Consider the following 16,957-nt stretch of genomic DNA (forward strand, 5'->3'; position numbering starts at 1 on the left):
AAATGCTATTTCTTCTTTTCGGTATCCGGAACACAAATAGGAAAGCAAAATGTAGCAGGTAATTTGCATCAGCACTGTATAGAATTTTTAATCTAGATGTGATTTCAGTTGGAAAGTGTTTGCAGTGTTCAGTGTATATTTGCACACAAATTACACGCCCATAAAGCAGATACATCTGTACTATAGCAAACCAAAATTTTCAGTTTAACCTAGATATAACTGTGGAATAATCTCAATGAATATAAACATTTTAAATATAGCTTACCTGCTTCCCTGTACTGTCCATAAACCAAATCATCATCAGTAAGTGCTGCTGCACTACCTATGTGTGTAGCTTCCTCTCCATAGTTCGTCATGTAAAATGAGATCCGACCCTGGCGTTGTGATTCATACAGAATATGATCCATAATATTGAGCAGCTTCATGCAGTAGTACATCCTCTTCACAGTCTCTGGCTTCAACTTTATTAATTTCAAATGAATTCACAGTTTAAGTAACAAATCAAATGCTTACTACTACTACTGCTACTACTACTACTACTACTACCACCACCACCACCACCACCACCACGTTTGGAAAAAGAGAATTTCAGCTACAGCCACAAAATGCTATCACTACAGGAGAGCTACTAAAAATGTAATTTTTGAAATTAATACTCTAAGGCACAAACACTGAACACTTCTCTAGTTACACAATAAACACTAATTTACAGCTACAAAATAACACCTCTTACAACTATCAAAATACTCAGATGTGAAGCTGATGCTTATCTGCATAGATACAGACAAATGCACTACAGTGTTCTAAGAAATATGGCAGCCTTTGTCTTTAAAAAAAATTATTGAATGCTTCACATAAATATGCATAACAAACTCTGAAAAATCAAAATGCACTTGGTGCAAAACTCAATGAGATGGTAAAATAAGATTTTTAAAAAAAGACCAACAGGAATGATGAGACGGATGAAGGCTCTATGACAACAATTGCGAAAATCTAAACAGAGTATTTAATATTTGTTAAAAAACTGCACATAACACTAATGTTTCTCTTATATCCAGACACTACTGGTTGCCCGTGAATACATTTTATACAAAGTGCAGCACTCCGTCAAATTTAATACAGCTGGTACCTACAAAGGTATTTGCTTCGAACAAGTCACAAAAAGATAATTGCACGACCAAACCAAAATTGCACTTATAACTAGATTTGTACACATATATATTTAACAAAATATCATTTTAACACAGATATCAGGGTGGAAAGGCAAGTGCAATCAAAAAGTGACAAATTGCTTCTTTTTTTGACTAGCTGGTCAAACTGAAGTTACTGTTTACTGGACTCTGAGGGAAAGTGAACATTCAGAACAACAAGCTTTTCTGAACTACTTTGCATACGCAACATAATAGTTCTTTCTTGTTCATGTGTATCAGCCAGCTACACTGTCTGGTACATTCAAATTTCATGAATCCTCTCAGCTCATTAGTCATCAACGTATAGTTTTTTAACATCTCAGTAAACAAACAACAAAACTGCTAACCTGCTATTGACACATACAAAATGTGTTCCTTTGGTCAGAACAAAATAAAAAAATAGAAAATGGCCACTACTAACGTATCCCATTAATTTTGTTTGTCGTAAATGACAGTAGTGTAGAGAAGCTTAAACTTATTCAGTCAGGAAACAGAAATGCTGCATGACAACAGAAGGATGTGGGGGGTGAAAATAAGTTTTTTGATGATTTTGCCATTGCTGTTATGTCATCAGGCCAGACTCTGTGTAATGTAAGTTCAATATTGACTGAGGTCACCATACTACATTAATGTATGTAGAGTGATAAATTCTAGCATTTCAGCAAGGATCACTACGAGTGCTCATGTAATGTGCGATTGCCACATATTTCCTATGCAAATTTATATTTTATCCAATAACAGTGCCACGTTAACAGGAGTACATATGCATAAACCATACAACAATTATGAACACTCACAAACAAATCTGAAGAAAGTGAACTGCAACCACTAGAATTAATGAGTACACACGTTACTGGGTTCCTTTGTATTTGCGAGAAGTTAAAAAAGAAAAGAAGACACGTACATTAGTTCCCGTGAACTTGATAAAACAATGCATTTCGAAAGTCTGCCTACAATCTGTCTCAGAATATGGAAGTTTTGCACTGCAAAGTGTCATAAAATACCTATTACTTGTCACAATCAGTACTGTTCTGGAGAACAGCTGGATGCTAATAAGATCTCAAAAAGAACCATTAACATTGAGAAGATTGGTGACTGACTTATGACTTACTGCCACTATTCTCGCAAACTGGTGCAATAATGAAACTGTAGAAGTACTGCGCATTTTCTCAGCGGGTTAACAAAAATGAAATTATAGTACTTTATGCCAACACAAAGTTCCCTGTGATAAGAAAAACGGTACGAGACAATAGCCTTGCTCTGCTTCTCAGTTTTGTGTGTATATATTCGAGCACATTTTCTTTTCGATGTATTAACATTGTACTTATCTCTGAGTATCTTCACCTTTTACTTGTAATAGGTGCAGAAAACAATATAGCACCAAATGGTACCTTTTCTGGTTGAAGGTAGTTCCACTACATTCTATTACTGTTGCCTGATGTTTCATTACTAAATTCCATACTTCCGTACAAGAATTTTACACATTCATTGTACAAAACACAGTTTTCAAGGAGGTAGCAAACAGATTTCCATTGACCTGATGATGTCCTCAGGAGAAACTTCAAAAGACTAATGTAACAGAACCACTAAAAATATGAACAATACGTAGTTACGCACCTGTGGTTCTTCCAAATGATCTACCACCATTCCACGACGATCCATAACCCTGTAAGTTGGTATGGCATTCTCCCGTATACTGAACTCGAGTTTTTCTGTCCACTGTGACTGGGCACCAGGGAACATAGGTAAATCACTCATATGGCTCAATGCCCCAACTCTGCTTTTTACATTTGCCTACAAATAACAATCAACAATATTTCACTTCTTCACACATTCTTGTCAACAATTATTTCCTACAAATAAATGTATGTGAGATTAACAGAAAGCTGCAGAAACAAATTATATGTAATCTGAAAGTTGCCAATGGTACAACAAGAAATGCTGGACACCACTTACAAAGATTAACATGGCTAAAGGATATGAAAAAGCTACTAAAAGTTGGCACATGGAATTATGCACCCTGCTGCAACTTGGAGCAACGTACATCATCACTGAAGAGGTTCTGAAATAGTGAATTGGGAGTTTTTGCACTTCAAGAAGTTAGATGGATAGGTAAGGAACAGATACACAAACAAATATTTTTGTTGTTTCACTCTGGGAAAGATGATATGCAGACACAATATGGAGTAGGATTTATATGATCATAAACTACAAGGGCATTCTGAAAAATGATGCCTCCTAATTTTTTATAAGTAAACTCTTAAGGCTTTTTAAATAAGGAAAATGTTATTAACATTCTACATCTTATCTTCATTTCTACATATCTGCAGCCCTCTAACGCTAGAGGGCTCCGAATTGCAGCTTGTAACAAGGCAGTGTGTAACATAACTACATCGGTGCATGAGAAACAGCATGCTGTAACAAAGTTGCAAATTCGAAGAGTTTGTCCACTCATGGAGCTTTTCCTACAGCATGACGATGCCAGGCCACACACGAACGCTGCAACATCTGCAACAATCCGACACCTTGGGTTCATTGTCACTGATCATCTTCCTTACAGTCCCCACTTGGTCCCATCTGACTCATCTGTTTGCACAACTAAAACAACATCTTTTAGGACTTCACTTTGATAGTGATGAAGCAGTGCAGGCAGAGGTGAGGTTGTGGCTTTGTCAATGAAATCAAAACATTCTACAGTAACTGTAACACCAAACTTGTCTCTTTTTGGGAGAAATGTGTTTGCTCCCAGGGTGACTATGTTGAGAAACAAATATGCAGATATGAAGAATAAAGATGTGGAATGTTAATAATGTTTGTCGTATTTATAAAATAATTAAGGGTTTTCACATTAAGAAAGCTGGAGGCATTATTTTTCAGCATGCTCTCACAGAAGGGTGAAACTTTTTTAACTTCACCTTCTAGCAGTATAATGACTATGAATATTTTTTAACATACCCCATTCATTACATTGCTTTTACTATGGACAATATCTGGTCACGAGGACTACCTTCACAGGTTCTTTGTTGACTGATGCTTTTACTACCCAAATGGCTACCGCATACCATTAGTAGCACTTTTTAGAGAATTACCCAATGTCAACTTTCTCCCACAAGCAGCCAGGGTGTAAATGTTTGCCTCGACAGAACAACTTGAAGAATAAATAGGAAGTATCACACACAGAAATCAGTCATGCATTCTTTTTGACAAGTTTTAAGCTGAAATATTATACACACACACACAAAATGACAAAATATGCTGAAAATCTTTGCCTAAAAACCATTCAGCTTGTTCCACTACCTTCCAAAAAGATACCAAAATACAGGCGTATGTCGAACTACCACGAAAAGTATAAAAGAGATGAAAATAAAATAAGCTAAAATGCAAGAGAAATGTAATATATTTTGCAGTCTTTTAGTACACTTTTATATATGAACCATTTGTGACATGAAAAACATCAAGCTGGTATCCGATTTTCTGCCACATGTTTCTCAACACATTATTTTTAACTACAGAATTCTCATTTTACATACATACATAAAAGTAACCCACTAAGTCACCTACTCATGTCATAGTTGAAAGCAAAAGTAAAAATTGCAGTAAAATAATGTGTGGTGAACATAATAACCAGACAATATCCTCTCTGTCCTGAATTCCAACAAAAGTTTGCAGGGATGTTCCTACATCTCAAAAATTATGTCTATTCAAATTTCATACCAGTTGCATAGGAGTGGCACAATGCAAATCAGGTTTGCTTTAAATACACACGGTAATGGTTGTAAGTGATAATTACTTTTGAGATTGTATGTAGTGAGTTTATGTTAGTCAGGAATCTCTTTAAGGAGGGTAGTGCGTCAAATGGGCCCACCTGGAGCACTGGAGCAGGAGAGGCACCACAGGACATTTTAATTTCCACTGCCTATACTTTTACAAATAAATTCATAAAACTCTGTCAGCATGACCAGGAAGGATTCAGGACTCAGACTCACAGCAGTGGAAGTTCAAAAACATAACAAAATACTTTTTTTACGTGTTTAATTTCATCATTTTTCCACTTACTATTGGCTGCATTTGATGTCATAGGTACACTTTTCTTCATAAGTAAGAGAGATTCTTCAATGAATTTTGCATTGCTTATTAAACACAAACTCCTTAAGGCAAAACTCTAGAATTTACCAAATCTATTACAAAGAGTGGTAAAAATTTACATAATTAACTGCAAAATTTGAGTTTTTTTCTAAACATGAAGTTTAAAATGTAACAGTTCATTCATTTTTTTCATAAATTAAATAAATTCTAGATTTTCATACACCTGTAAGTACGGTTTTTATGCTGTGCAATATTCATCGAAGAATCTCTCTTACTTATGAAGAAAAGTGTACCTATGGCAACAAATGCAGCCAATAGTAAGTGAAAAAAATGATGAAATTTCACATGTAAAAAAAAATTATTTTGTTATAAATATAATAGAGGGAAACATTACACGTGGGAAAAATATATCATATGTCTGCTTGTGTCTGTGTATGTGCGGATGGATGTGTGTGTGTGCGCGAATGTATACCTGTCCTTTTTTCCCCCTAAGGTAAGTCCTTCCGCTCCCGGGATTGGAATGACTCCTTACCCTCTCCCTTAAAACCCACATCCTTTCGTCTTTCCCTCTCCTTCCCTCTTTCCTGATGAAGCAGCCGTTGGTTGTGAAAGCTTGAATTTTGTGTGTGTGTTTGTGTGTCTATCAACATACCAACGCTTTTGTTTGGTAAGTTACATCGTCACAGATATAAATTATTTTGTTATGTTTTTGAACTCCTGGATGGTCATGTGGCACTACCAAGAAGGAAGATCACTGTGTTTGGCGTACGGCTCTGGTGCATCGTACTTCACCTGCAGCAGCAATTTGAGCAGCAGTTGGCACCACAGTGACAATGAACTGTTACAAATTGGTCACTTCATGGAGAGCTCCAAGGCAGATGCCCTGTAGTGCGCATTCCACTGACCCCAAACCACCGCCATCTGTTACTTCACTGGTGTCAAGCGAGAGTTCACTGGAAGGCAGGGTGGAGGTCTGTTGTGTTTTCTGATGAAAACTGGTTCTACCTCAGTGCCAGTGAGATCAGCTGAGGGCCTGCAAACAAATTTGTGATGCTCTTCCACCTTCCATGGGGTATAATTGCAATAGTACAGATTTTCTACTAAAATAATTTCGTACATCGCTATTATGTACGACGACTAAATTTTTGTCATGTTTTTACCAGTCAGAGGCTATACTCTATGATACTGAAAACAAATTTTTGTTCCTGTATTATCAATAATATGCTACTACACTCTACATGGTTGCCAGAAGGTCCACATTAACACTAATTGAAGTTTCATAATGTAACTATCATTAAAATTAGCTCTTTCCCTCTCAAAGTACAATTCAGTCTCTCTCTCTCTCTCTCTCTCTCTCTCTCTCTCTCTCTCTCTCTCTCTCTCTCTCTCTCTCTCTCTCTCTCTCAGAATTTCTGTCTTCAGTGGAGGTTGTGTTACTAGCATGGTAAATTTCTATGAAATGGTAGGGTAAGGAATGTAGTAAAACAGCATCATTGTTGGTAAGCATCATTTTTGTGGTAGTTCTAAATAAAGTCTGAAACAAACATGTCATTGGGGAACAGCACTGACTGCACAATTACCGAAGAAGAAAGTACTCTGACCACACAACAGGTCAGAACAATGGTGATAATCGGAAAAAGAAATATTTATTTCATATAGTGTAAGATATCTTCTGCAAATTTTTTACAGTCAAAAGAATATTGCACAATAGGGACCAAACGAATGAGACAATGCAATTGCTAAGACACTTTTCTCTTATTTGAGATGCTGGAGTTTGCTTTGTCTGGCCTTTATAATTTAGATTTTTATTATTATTTTTTATGACTTTGGTTGCGTGGCACTCAACATCATAGTCATCAGCTCTCTGATGAAAAGGCAGCATGCTATTCACATGTGGGGGGAGGGGGGGGGGGAGGGGGGGGGGAGACAAACGCCGTCCCCACATGTGCAGTAGTATTTCAGAACTTGCAGCACACAGGTAGCTGGATGGTAGATAGATCTCCAGTCAAACTGAGGGCTGCCCTCATGTCAATATGAGACACACAAAGTCAAAATATGCTGAAACAAAAGTGGCACACCACAAACTTCACTTTGTGTTAAAGGGTACGTCGTACGTCCAGTCTGGTGAACAGCACTGACTTCTGTCGGTAAGGCTGGCATGAAGTCCACAAGTCCACCATGCCTGTGTGGTCTACATCTACATAGATACTCTGCAAGCCACTGTACCATGCGTGGCTGAGTGCACCCTGTACAACTACTCGTCATTCCCTCCCCCCCCCCCCCCCCCCCCCAACTGTTTGACTCAAAATGGAGTGAGGGAAAAATTTTCTCACATCTTATCTTCGAGACCCTTACGCACAATGTATGTTGGCGGCAGTAGAATTAGAATCATATGGCATGTCATATATGTGGTCTCCTTTACAGATGTACCACTCTTTCCTACAAATCTCCCAACAAACCGACATCTACCATACCCTTTCCCTATTACAATTTTCATATGCTAGTTCCATCTCATATGGCTTTGCAACGTTATGCTCAGATATTTGAACAACTTGGCTGTGTCAAACAGGACACTAGTAATACTGTATCCAAACGTTACAGGTTTCTTCTTCCTACTCATCTGCATTAAACTACATTTTTCCACATTGAGGGCTAGCTGCCATTCATTACACCAACTATAAATTTTGTATAAGTTGTCTTGTATCTTCCTACAGTCACTCAACTTCGACTCCTTACCACACACCACAATATCACCAGCAAACAACTGCAGATTGCTGCCCACCCTGTCTCCCAAATTGTTTATGTATACAGAGACCAACAACAGTTCTATCACACTTCACTGGGGCACTCCTGACAATACACTTGTCTCTGATGAATACCTGCTGTCAAGGACAACACACTCGGTTCTATTATTTAAGAAATTTTTGAGCCACTCACATACCTGTGAAGTTACTCCATATGCTCATACCTTCATTAACAGCCTGCAATGGGGCACTGTGTCAAATGCTATCTGGAAATCTACAAATACGGAATCTGCCTGTTGCCCTTTATCCATAGTTCTCAGTATATCATGTGAGAAAAGTGCAAGCTGAGTTTGGCACGAGCGATGCTTTCTAAAACCGTGCTGATTTGTGGACACAAGCTTCTTAGTCTCAAGAAAGTTTATTATATTTGAACTGAGAATATGTTCAAGGATTCTGCAGCAAACAGAAGTTAGGGATATCGGTCTGTAATTTTGCGGGTCTGTTCTTTTACCCTTCTTATATACTGGAGTCACTTGCACTTTTTTCCAGTCACTTGTGACTTTGTGCTGGATGAGAGATCCATGATAAATGCAAGCTAGGTAAGGGACCTATGCCATAGAGTACTGTTTGTAAAACCAAATTGGGACTCCATCCGTACCTGGTGACTTACTAGTTTTCATCTCCTTCAGTTTCTCTCTCTACACCAGGAATTCTTATTACTATGTTGTCCATACAGCAGTCTGCCCGATGGTCAAATGGTGTTACGTTTGTATGGTTCTCCTGTGTGAACGATTTCTTGAGCATGAAATTTAAAAGTTCAGCTTTTGTTTTGCTATCTTCAACTGTCACACCAGACTGGTCAACAAGGAACTGAATGGAAGACTTAGACCCGCTTACCAATTTTACATAGCACCAGAATTTTGTCGGATTCTCTGCCAGATCTTTTGCTAAGGTGTGAGGGTGGGAACTGTTGTATGCTTCACGCATAGATCTTTTCACAGGTGCACGAATCTCTAGTTAATAAACTTTTCTTGTCATCATTTGTGCAGTCAATTTTGAAGAGAGTATAACAGCCTCTGCTTCCTCAGCATCTTCCGAATTTCATTATTAAACCACGGTGGGTCTTTTCCATCCTTTATCCACTTACTAGCCTCGTAACTCTCCAGACCACGATATACAGTCTGCTTAAACTTTGCCCATAGTTCCTCTATATCCATCTTACTGGAACTAAGTGATGCCAATTCACTGTCTAAATAAGATGCTTGTTTGCTCTATCTAGCAAAAACACTCTCCTAGCCACCTTGTCTGATTCACTAACTTTCGTAATCACAGTTTCTATAATGACATCGTGATCACTAATCCCTGTTTCTATACTGATGCTGTCAAGAAGGTCTGCCCTATTTGTAGCTACAAGGTCTAGGATATTTCCATTGCGTGTGAGCTGCCGAGCTATCTACTCAAGACAATTTTCAGAAAATATGTTCAAAAGTATTTCGCATGACCGTCTGTCTGTCTGTACCTCCCCGCAACGAATCCATACACATCCCAGTCTATACTTGGCAGGTTTAAGTTGCCTCCAACTAGTACTGCATGATCTGGATATTTAAGCGCTATTGAGCACAGACTTTCTTTGAATTACTCTAGAACTGTCACAGCAGAATCGGGTGGCTGGCAAAAACATCCAACAATTAACTCAGTTTCACCTACATGTATTGATTCGACCAGATGGCTTCACAGTCACTCTCAACTTCAACCTCAGTAGAGAGAATATTTTTGTCAATCTGCAATGAACACTCCCCGTCCTATGGCCTGTGACCTGTCTTTCCAATATACTCCCCATGACTTGCTACATATCTCAGAGCTTTCGACTTCAGGTTTCAGCCAGCTCTCAGTCCCAAGAATAATTTGAGCATGAGAACTTTCCTGGAGGGCAGTAAATCCAGGATTCATTACAAATACTTCAACAGTTTACAGATAAAACTGTGACAGTTGAAGTGTCTATATTCTGAATGTCGTTTGATTTCCCTTGCTGTGAATCAAATGAGTGTTCATTGGAGCACCTCAAACTACCGCCTAGCCTAAATCCCTCGTGTGCACTCCACAAGTACTCTGCTACCCAAGTAGTAGCTTCCTTTGTGTAGTGCACCCCCGACCTATCGAGGGGAGTCCTACAAATCGCCACACAATAATGCAGGTCTAGAAATCTGCAGCCAAGACCATCACACAGTCAACAAAGCGTTTGGTTGAGACCCTCCACTCATCTCCAAACCAAAGGACCCTGATCAACTAAGAATGATGCTGCAAATTGCGAGCACTGCTTACAGCCTGCGTGTAAGGGCAGCAGTCTTCACCACCTACGCCAGTCGCCTGTACAAGTCCAAGATCACATCAGAACCCGTGCGACAGGCGTCGTCGGTTCCAATGTGAGCTACAACTTGTAGACAACTGCATCCTGCATGCTTGACAGCCACAGGCTAGGCCACCTCCACATCTCAGATGAGGCCCTCTGGCAGATGTGCCAAGTGCACATTGGCTTTCTTTACAGCCCTGAACACTATCTGCCTAAGGGACTCCATAATGCGCCTAACATTGGAGCTCCCAAATACCAGTAAACCCCTCCTCCCGCGTGCCTGCTCAGACCTTGCTGAAGGAGCAGCCACCTGTAAATCCACAGGGTGAATGGGTGAGGCCAGGTGGCCAGTTTTCACATTGGCCCTCTGCCTTGAACGACACAAACACATTACCATTCGGCACTTACACTGCTGTGAGGGTGGGACCACTGCGTCAAGAGCACTAGGAGATGCCTCAGAAGCAGAGTCCATGGACAAAAAAAGTGACACCTGTGGTGTGTCGCACAACATGCTAGATTCTCTGTCACTGCTATACTCCGAGGCAGCAAACTGATGGTGACTGACCATAACCAACAGCATGTTCAGCTGTTCGCAAACTGTGGCCAGCTCCTCCTGCATCTGTACACTACATTCACACATCCTATCCATCCTAAGAAGACTAACTGAAGAAGTATAAAAGCAGACAATCCTAGATATTTGACTTGCTACCTTCATGACGTGTCAGCAATGGACACTGGTGTGTTAAAGAGCTACATAGCTAGCTGTTCAATGAGGAACTATTGCACTAAAGACTGAATGAATTTACACTTACAAGAACACGAGATGAAGTGTATAAACAGATAAATACACATCGAAGTTAATAAATATACTATGTAAAAAACACAGAAGAGGATAAACACTTAAACCGGCCACTCTGTAGGTGTACTCGTATGACAGCCGAGAGCTGGAGTCTGACTGACTGGCTTAATAAACGAACAGACGAACGGTTGCTTTCAAAACAATACAAATGAGCAACTACTGTGCTACAGACTGAATGAATTTACACTTACAAAAATGCGAGATTAACCTTCTTAAACAGATTTGAATGACCAAAGTTTGTTTTCCACCACCTCAAACTATTCAGTTAACCACTGACGCATGACTCATCTGTCAGATAATGAGATGACAACATGCAAGGGGATGGCACACTGCCGTACAACACCACCCAGACAAGCTTCTTTGGCTGCTTTGCTGATTATGTCATTTACCTGTATCCTGATGTGCTCAGGTACTCAGCAAAAGACCACTCCTTTCCAGGGTGTTAGAGCCACTGTAAGGTGTCATGGATCAGCTGAATCAACTTGTCTTCTGGACACATTTGGTGGACCACTTGTTGCGCACTTAGCGAGTCAGAACATACAAGATAACTTGCACTGTGATGCCTGTGACTCCACTCCAGTGCAGTTATAATGCCATGTAACTCCACATCATAATTTGTGAATTGTTCCAAAGGCACACTCTGAAAACTATCAGGACAACAACTGAGGGTTTGGATCCATCTGCACATTTGATTTACTTGTTTCCATTGTATGATGATGACAAATCCTGTATCACTGTCAGATGATGATGTTTGGTTTGTGGGGCGCTCAACTGCGTGGTTATCAGCGCCCGTACAATTACCCAATCTTTGTTCAGTCCAATTTCGTCACTTTCCTGGATGATGATGAAATGATGAGGACAACACAAACACCCAGTCATCTCGAGGCAGGTGAAAATCCCTGACCCCGCCGGGAATCGAACCCGGGACCCCGTGCTCGGGAAGCGAGAACGCTACCGCGAGACCACGAGCGGCGGACATTCCTGTCAGATGATCCTGGATGAATAAATACATTAAATAAATATAGTGCAACACCACTGACTGAAAGTGCACAAAACTGCTGTTATTGTGTGCATCTCAAATGAGTGAGTACGTAATATCCTGCATGACAAACTGGAAATGAAAAATCTTTATTCAATGAATGATCCAATTGATGACTGTTGACTAAAACTGAGCCAAAAGAACTGTTTGCCTGAATTTGTGACTGTAAATGAACAGGGAATTGAAATGCACTCAACCTGACTGAGATTCCAGTGTATTAAACACTGCACCATCCTGCTTGATATCTACGGAATACAATAATGCCAGTGAGATAGTGCCAAATGAGGTACTGATTGTTTGTTTGAGATTCCCAGGGTTTAATCCTCACCAATTACTCAGAAAAGAACAAAACCATAACTGGAGCCTACTGTGCTATATTGTTACAGTTTGAAACCAAAGCTGAACAAAATGTGACCAAGAATTATACACACAATAGTTTTTTCTACCAGAAAAATGCTCTGTGCCACACTGCAGTATCACAAGAGCTAATGTGATAAACTGGCATTCAAACTGTTCTGTTGATCATTTTATTTTCCTTATGTATATCCAAGTGGATGCACTTTATTCCCCAAACTAAAAAAAAAAAAAAAAAAAAAAAACTGGCTTTTTAGCAAGAAATTTGTCCCGTGAGGACATGTTCATTGTTGCAAATGAGTGTTTTGTTCTAACTGATTAACATAGTTAGAATGGTCACCAAGAAACTTCAAAGTGTGATTGTGCTGTAGTCCATTGGAGCACTTCAAAGGAATACAAGCAATAACAGAATACAATCTTTTGTCGCATGTTTCATCAATGTGTAGCTATATGAAGTACCGGAATGGCCTCCACTGCCTTCCTATACACAATATTCAGATATTGTCAATAATGATACTAAAATAAGGAGTGCTGCACTGAGGAGAGGTATTGATGTTGGTCAGTGAGGTCTGGCACAAAGTCGACATTCCAAAACATAGCAAAGGTGTTCTATAGGATTCGGGTCAGGACTCTGAGCAGGCCAGTCTATTACGGGGATGTTATTTTCGTGTAACCACTCCGCCACAGACCATGAATAATGAACAGGTGCTCGATAGTGTTGAAAGATGGAATTGCCACCCCCAAATTGCTCTTCAACAATGGGAAGCAAGAAGGTGATTAAAACATCAATGTAGGCCTGGGATGTAATAGAGCACACAAAACAACAAGGGGTGCAAGCCCCCTACACGATAAACACAACCACACCATAAAACCACCGCCTCCGAATTTTACTGTTGGCACTACACACGCTGGCATATGACGCTCACCGGGCATTTGACATACCCACTCCCTGCCATCAGATCGCCATACTGTGATTCATCACTGCAGGCAACGTTTTTCCACTGTTCAGTCATCCATTGTTTACACTCCTTACACCAAACGAGGCATTGTTTGGCATTTGCCAGCATGATGCATGGCTTATGAGCAGCCACTCGACCATGAAATCCAAGTTTTCTCACCTCACGCCTAACTGTCATAGTACTTGCAGTGGATCCTGATGCAGTTTGGAATTTCTGTGTGATGGTCTGGATGATGTCTGCCTATTACACATTACGACCTTCTAGAACTGTTGGCGGTCTCTGCCAGTCAACAGACGAGGTCCGCCTGTATGCTTTTGTGCTGTACGTGTCCCTTCACATTTCCACTTCACTATCACATCAGAAGCAGTGGACCTAGGGATGTTTAGGAGTGTGGAAATCTCATGTACAGACATATGACACAAGTGACACCCAATCACCTGACCATGTTTGAAGTCCGCGAGTTCCACAGATCGCCCCATCCTGCTCTCTCAATACGTCTAATGACTACCGTGGTTGCTGATGTGGAGTACCTGGCAGTAGGTGGTAGCACAATGCACCTAATATGAAAAATACTTTTGATCACGTAGAGTATGTCAACTGCATTCAGTGCAGCTCATGACAATATTTACAGCTGAAAAGCCAGCTTGAGGGTGAATCACTGTTTGTAGATGTTTGATTAGGCATTTGGGGATTACTGAACAGATTCAGACATGAAACAAATTTGAAGTTGAAAATTGCGCTGGGCGTGCAGCAACAGTCATTACTGAAGAAAATGTGCAGCTGAAGTAACAATTGCAAAGTTGTGTCAGGATGAAGACTCAAACCTGGAAAGTAGGACATTGTGATTAAAGTTCAGATTAACATCAATTTTCATTGTCACTTCAGGTGCATACTAATGTGATCATAAAGTAATGGTTCCCACACTAGTAATCAATCTTTAGTTTCATATATAGGTTTGAATAACATGTTTGGTATTCAGAGAGTGACTGTATGCACACTTATCTAAAAGCGCTTCCACTGTCCATTTGGCATTGAATTGGAGGCAATCTTCGAAATCTTCAATGTACCTCTTCACATCAAAAGCTCTCCAGTCTGTGGATACTGCAGAGTCTAATCCAGGTGCAGAAGCATCATAATTCAACTTTGTCAATAAATGCTTTATAGATCAAACAATGGAAAATCCAGGATGGAATTTAACAACAAGTAAAGTTGCTGCTCACCATATACCAAAGATGATGAGTCGCAGATAGGCACAACAAAAAGACTGTCACAAATAAAGCTTTCAGCCATATAGGCCTTCATCAACAACAGTCGCAGACACACACGCAAATGCAACTCACACACACGACTGCAGTCTCAGGCAACTGAAACCACACTGCGAGCAACAGCACTGGGTGGGGGTAAGGAAGAGGTTGGGGCAGGGAGGAGGTGGGATAGTATGGTGGGGGTGGGATAGTACGGTAGGGGTGGTGGACAGTGAAGTGCTGCAGGTTAGACGGAGGGCTGGGGAGAGGTGGGGAAGGAGGACTGAGTGTGATGGTGGAATGACGGCTGTGTAGTGCTGGAATGAGAACAGGGAATTAAAGAAGTCATGTTTGGCAGCGTGTTCAGCAGTGGTCCGTTAGTTTCTTGGCCACAGTTTGTCAGTGGCCATTCATGCGGACAGACAGCTTGTTGGTTGTCATGCCCACATAGAATGCAGCACAGTGGTTGTAGCTTAGCTTGTAGATCACATGACTGGTTTCACACGTAGCCCTGTCTTTGATGGGATAGGGGATGTTCATTACCAGATTGGAGTAGGTGGTGGAGGGAGGATGACAGGTCTTGAATGTAGGTATATTACAAGGGTATGAGCCATGAGGTAAGGGGTTGGGGAGCATGTTTGGTGTAAGGATGGACGAGTATATGCTGTAGGTTCAATTTACTGAGGAATACCATTGTGGGAGGGGTGGGAAGGATAGTGGGCAGGGCATTTCTCATTTCTGGGCATGACGAAAGGTAGTCGAAACCGTGGCAGAGAATGTAATTCAGTTGCTCCAATCCAGGGTGGTACTGGCCCTGAAATGCGAAATGTCCTGTCTAGTATCCTGCACGCTTACAGGCTAATGATCATCTGCAGTGCGGATGCACTCACACTGCTCAAACTCTTATGGGATTTGGGAGATTGACTGACACAAATAATGAGTATAGTGAGCAGGGGCACTACAAATGAAGTGTGTGGACAATAAGTTGGAAATGTGTGTCTCACGGGAAGCGTGCCACAGATAAGTCCCTGCAGCCACACTATCCTGAGTCAGATAGAGCGTCTACCATGTACACAGGAGATCCCAGATTTGAGTCCCAGTCTGGGCACACATTTTCAACTGTCTTTGTTGATATTTATCAACGCCTGTAATCAGCTACAAAGGTCTGGATTTCACTGTAATTTCATTTGTCACATGTTGTTCCAATGCAATAAAGCTCTTAAAGACCTTAGTAAAGGCTTTTCTCAGATATATGAATGATGATGATGATTTTGGATGTGGTGCACTCAGCATTATGGTCATCAGTGTCCTGACAAAAAGTCAGTATACCATTCTCGTGGGGAGGGATGAGATGGGACAAAGACTGTCCCCACATTCAAAGTAGTTTATAATGGATTAAAGTCTGCCTCCCATCCCCAGTACTTTGGGGATGGAGCACAACAGTTCACAAAACTTTAGAACCCACGTAACATTAGTGTCCGTGTGAGTGAGGACGGTTGGCAGATCTCTAGCTAAACCGAAGGCAGTCCTGATGTCAGTATGTAAGTCAAAAGTAGTCAAAATATGCTGAACACCACAAACTTTATACAGTGGTGGATCCTCCTACTGGAGAAGGAACCTGTGTGTTTAAGGGCTATGTCCTATACACAGTCTGGTGATCAGTACTTCTGTCCATCAGTGAGGTTGGCATGAAGTCCGTCATGCCTGTGTGGTCAATATGAGAAACTGCAGCTCATTTTCCACCACCTCCAACCATTCACCACTGACGCACGATTCGTCTGCCAGATAATGAGATGACAGTGTGCAAGGGAACAACAACATCGAAGTACTACATCATCCCGACATGCTTCTTTGGCTGCTTTGTCATTTCCCTGTACCCCGACGTGTCCAGGTACCCTACAAATGACCACCTCCTTGCCTCGGTGTTGGAGACACTATAAGGAGTCATGGATGAGCTGACTCAACCAGTCTACCAGGTACATTTGGTGGAATGCTGGTAGCACAGTGAGTGACTCAGAATACACTCCTGGAAATTGAAATAAGAACACCATGAATTCATTGTCCCAGGAAGGGGAAACTTTATTGACACATTCCTGGGGTCAGATACATCACATGATCACACTGACAGAACC

General features: G+C 40.8%; 1 protein-coding gene across 1 annotated transcript in view; it reads right to left on the bottom strand.

The window, feature by feature from the left end:
• The window catches only part of LOC126183737 (2-oxoisovalerate dehydrogenase subunit alpha, mitochondrial), a 174,339-nt gene that overhangs the window by 100,029 nt on the left and 57,353 nt on the right, over positions 1-16,957 (bottom strand). Inside the window, exons 2-3 of the mRNA XM_049925943.1 lie at positions 2,808-2,984; positions 266-461 (exon numbers count right to left, since the gene is read on the bottom strand). Of these exons, the coding sequence (XP_049781900.1) occupies positions 266-461; positions 2,808-2,984 (373 nt within the window). The remainder of the gene's footprint in view (positions 1-265; positions 462-2,807; positions 2,985-16,957) is intronic.

This window comes from Schistocerca cancellata, chromosome 4 (assembly GCF_023864275.1).
Source record: "Schistocerca cancellata isolate TAMUIC-IGC-003103 chromosome 4, iqSchCanc2.1, whole genome shotgun sequence".
Taxonomy (NCBI): domain Eukaryota; kingdom Metazoa; phylum Arthropoda; class Insecta; order Orthoptera; family Acrididae; genus Schistocerca; species Schistocerca cancellata.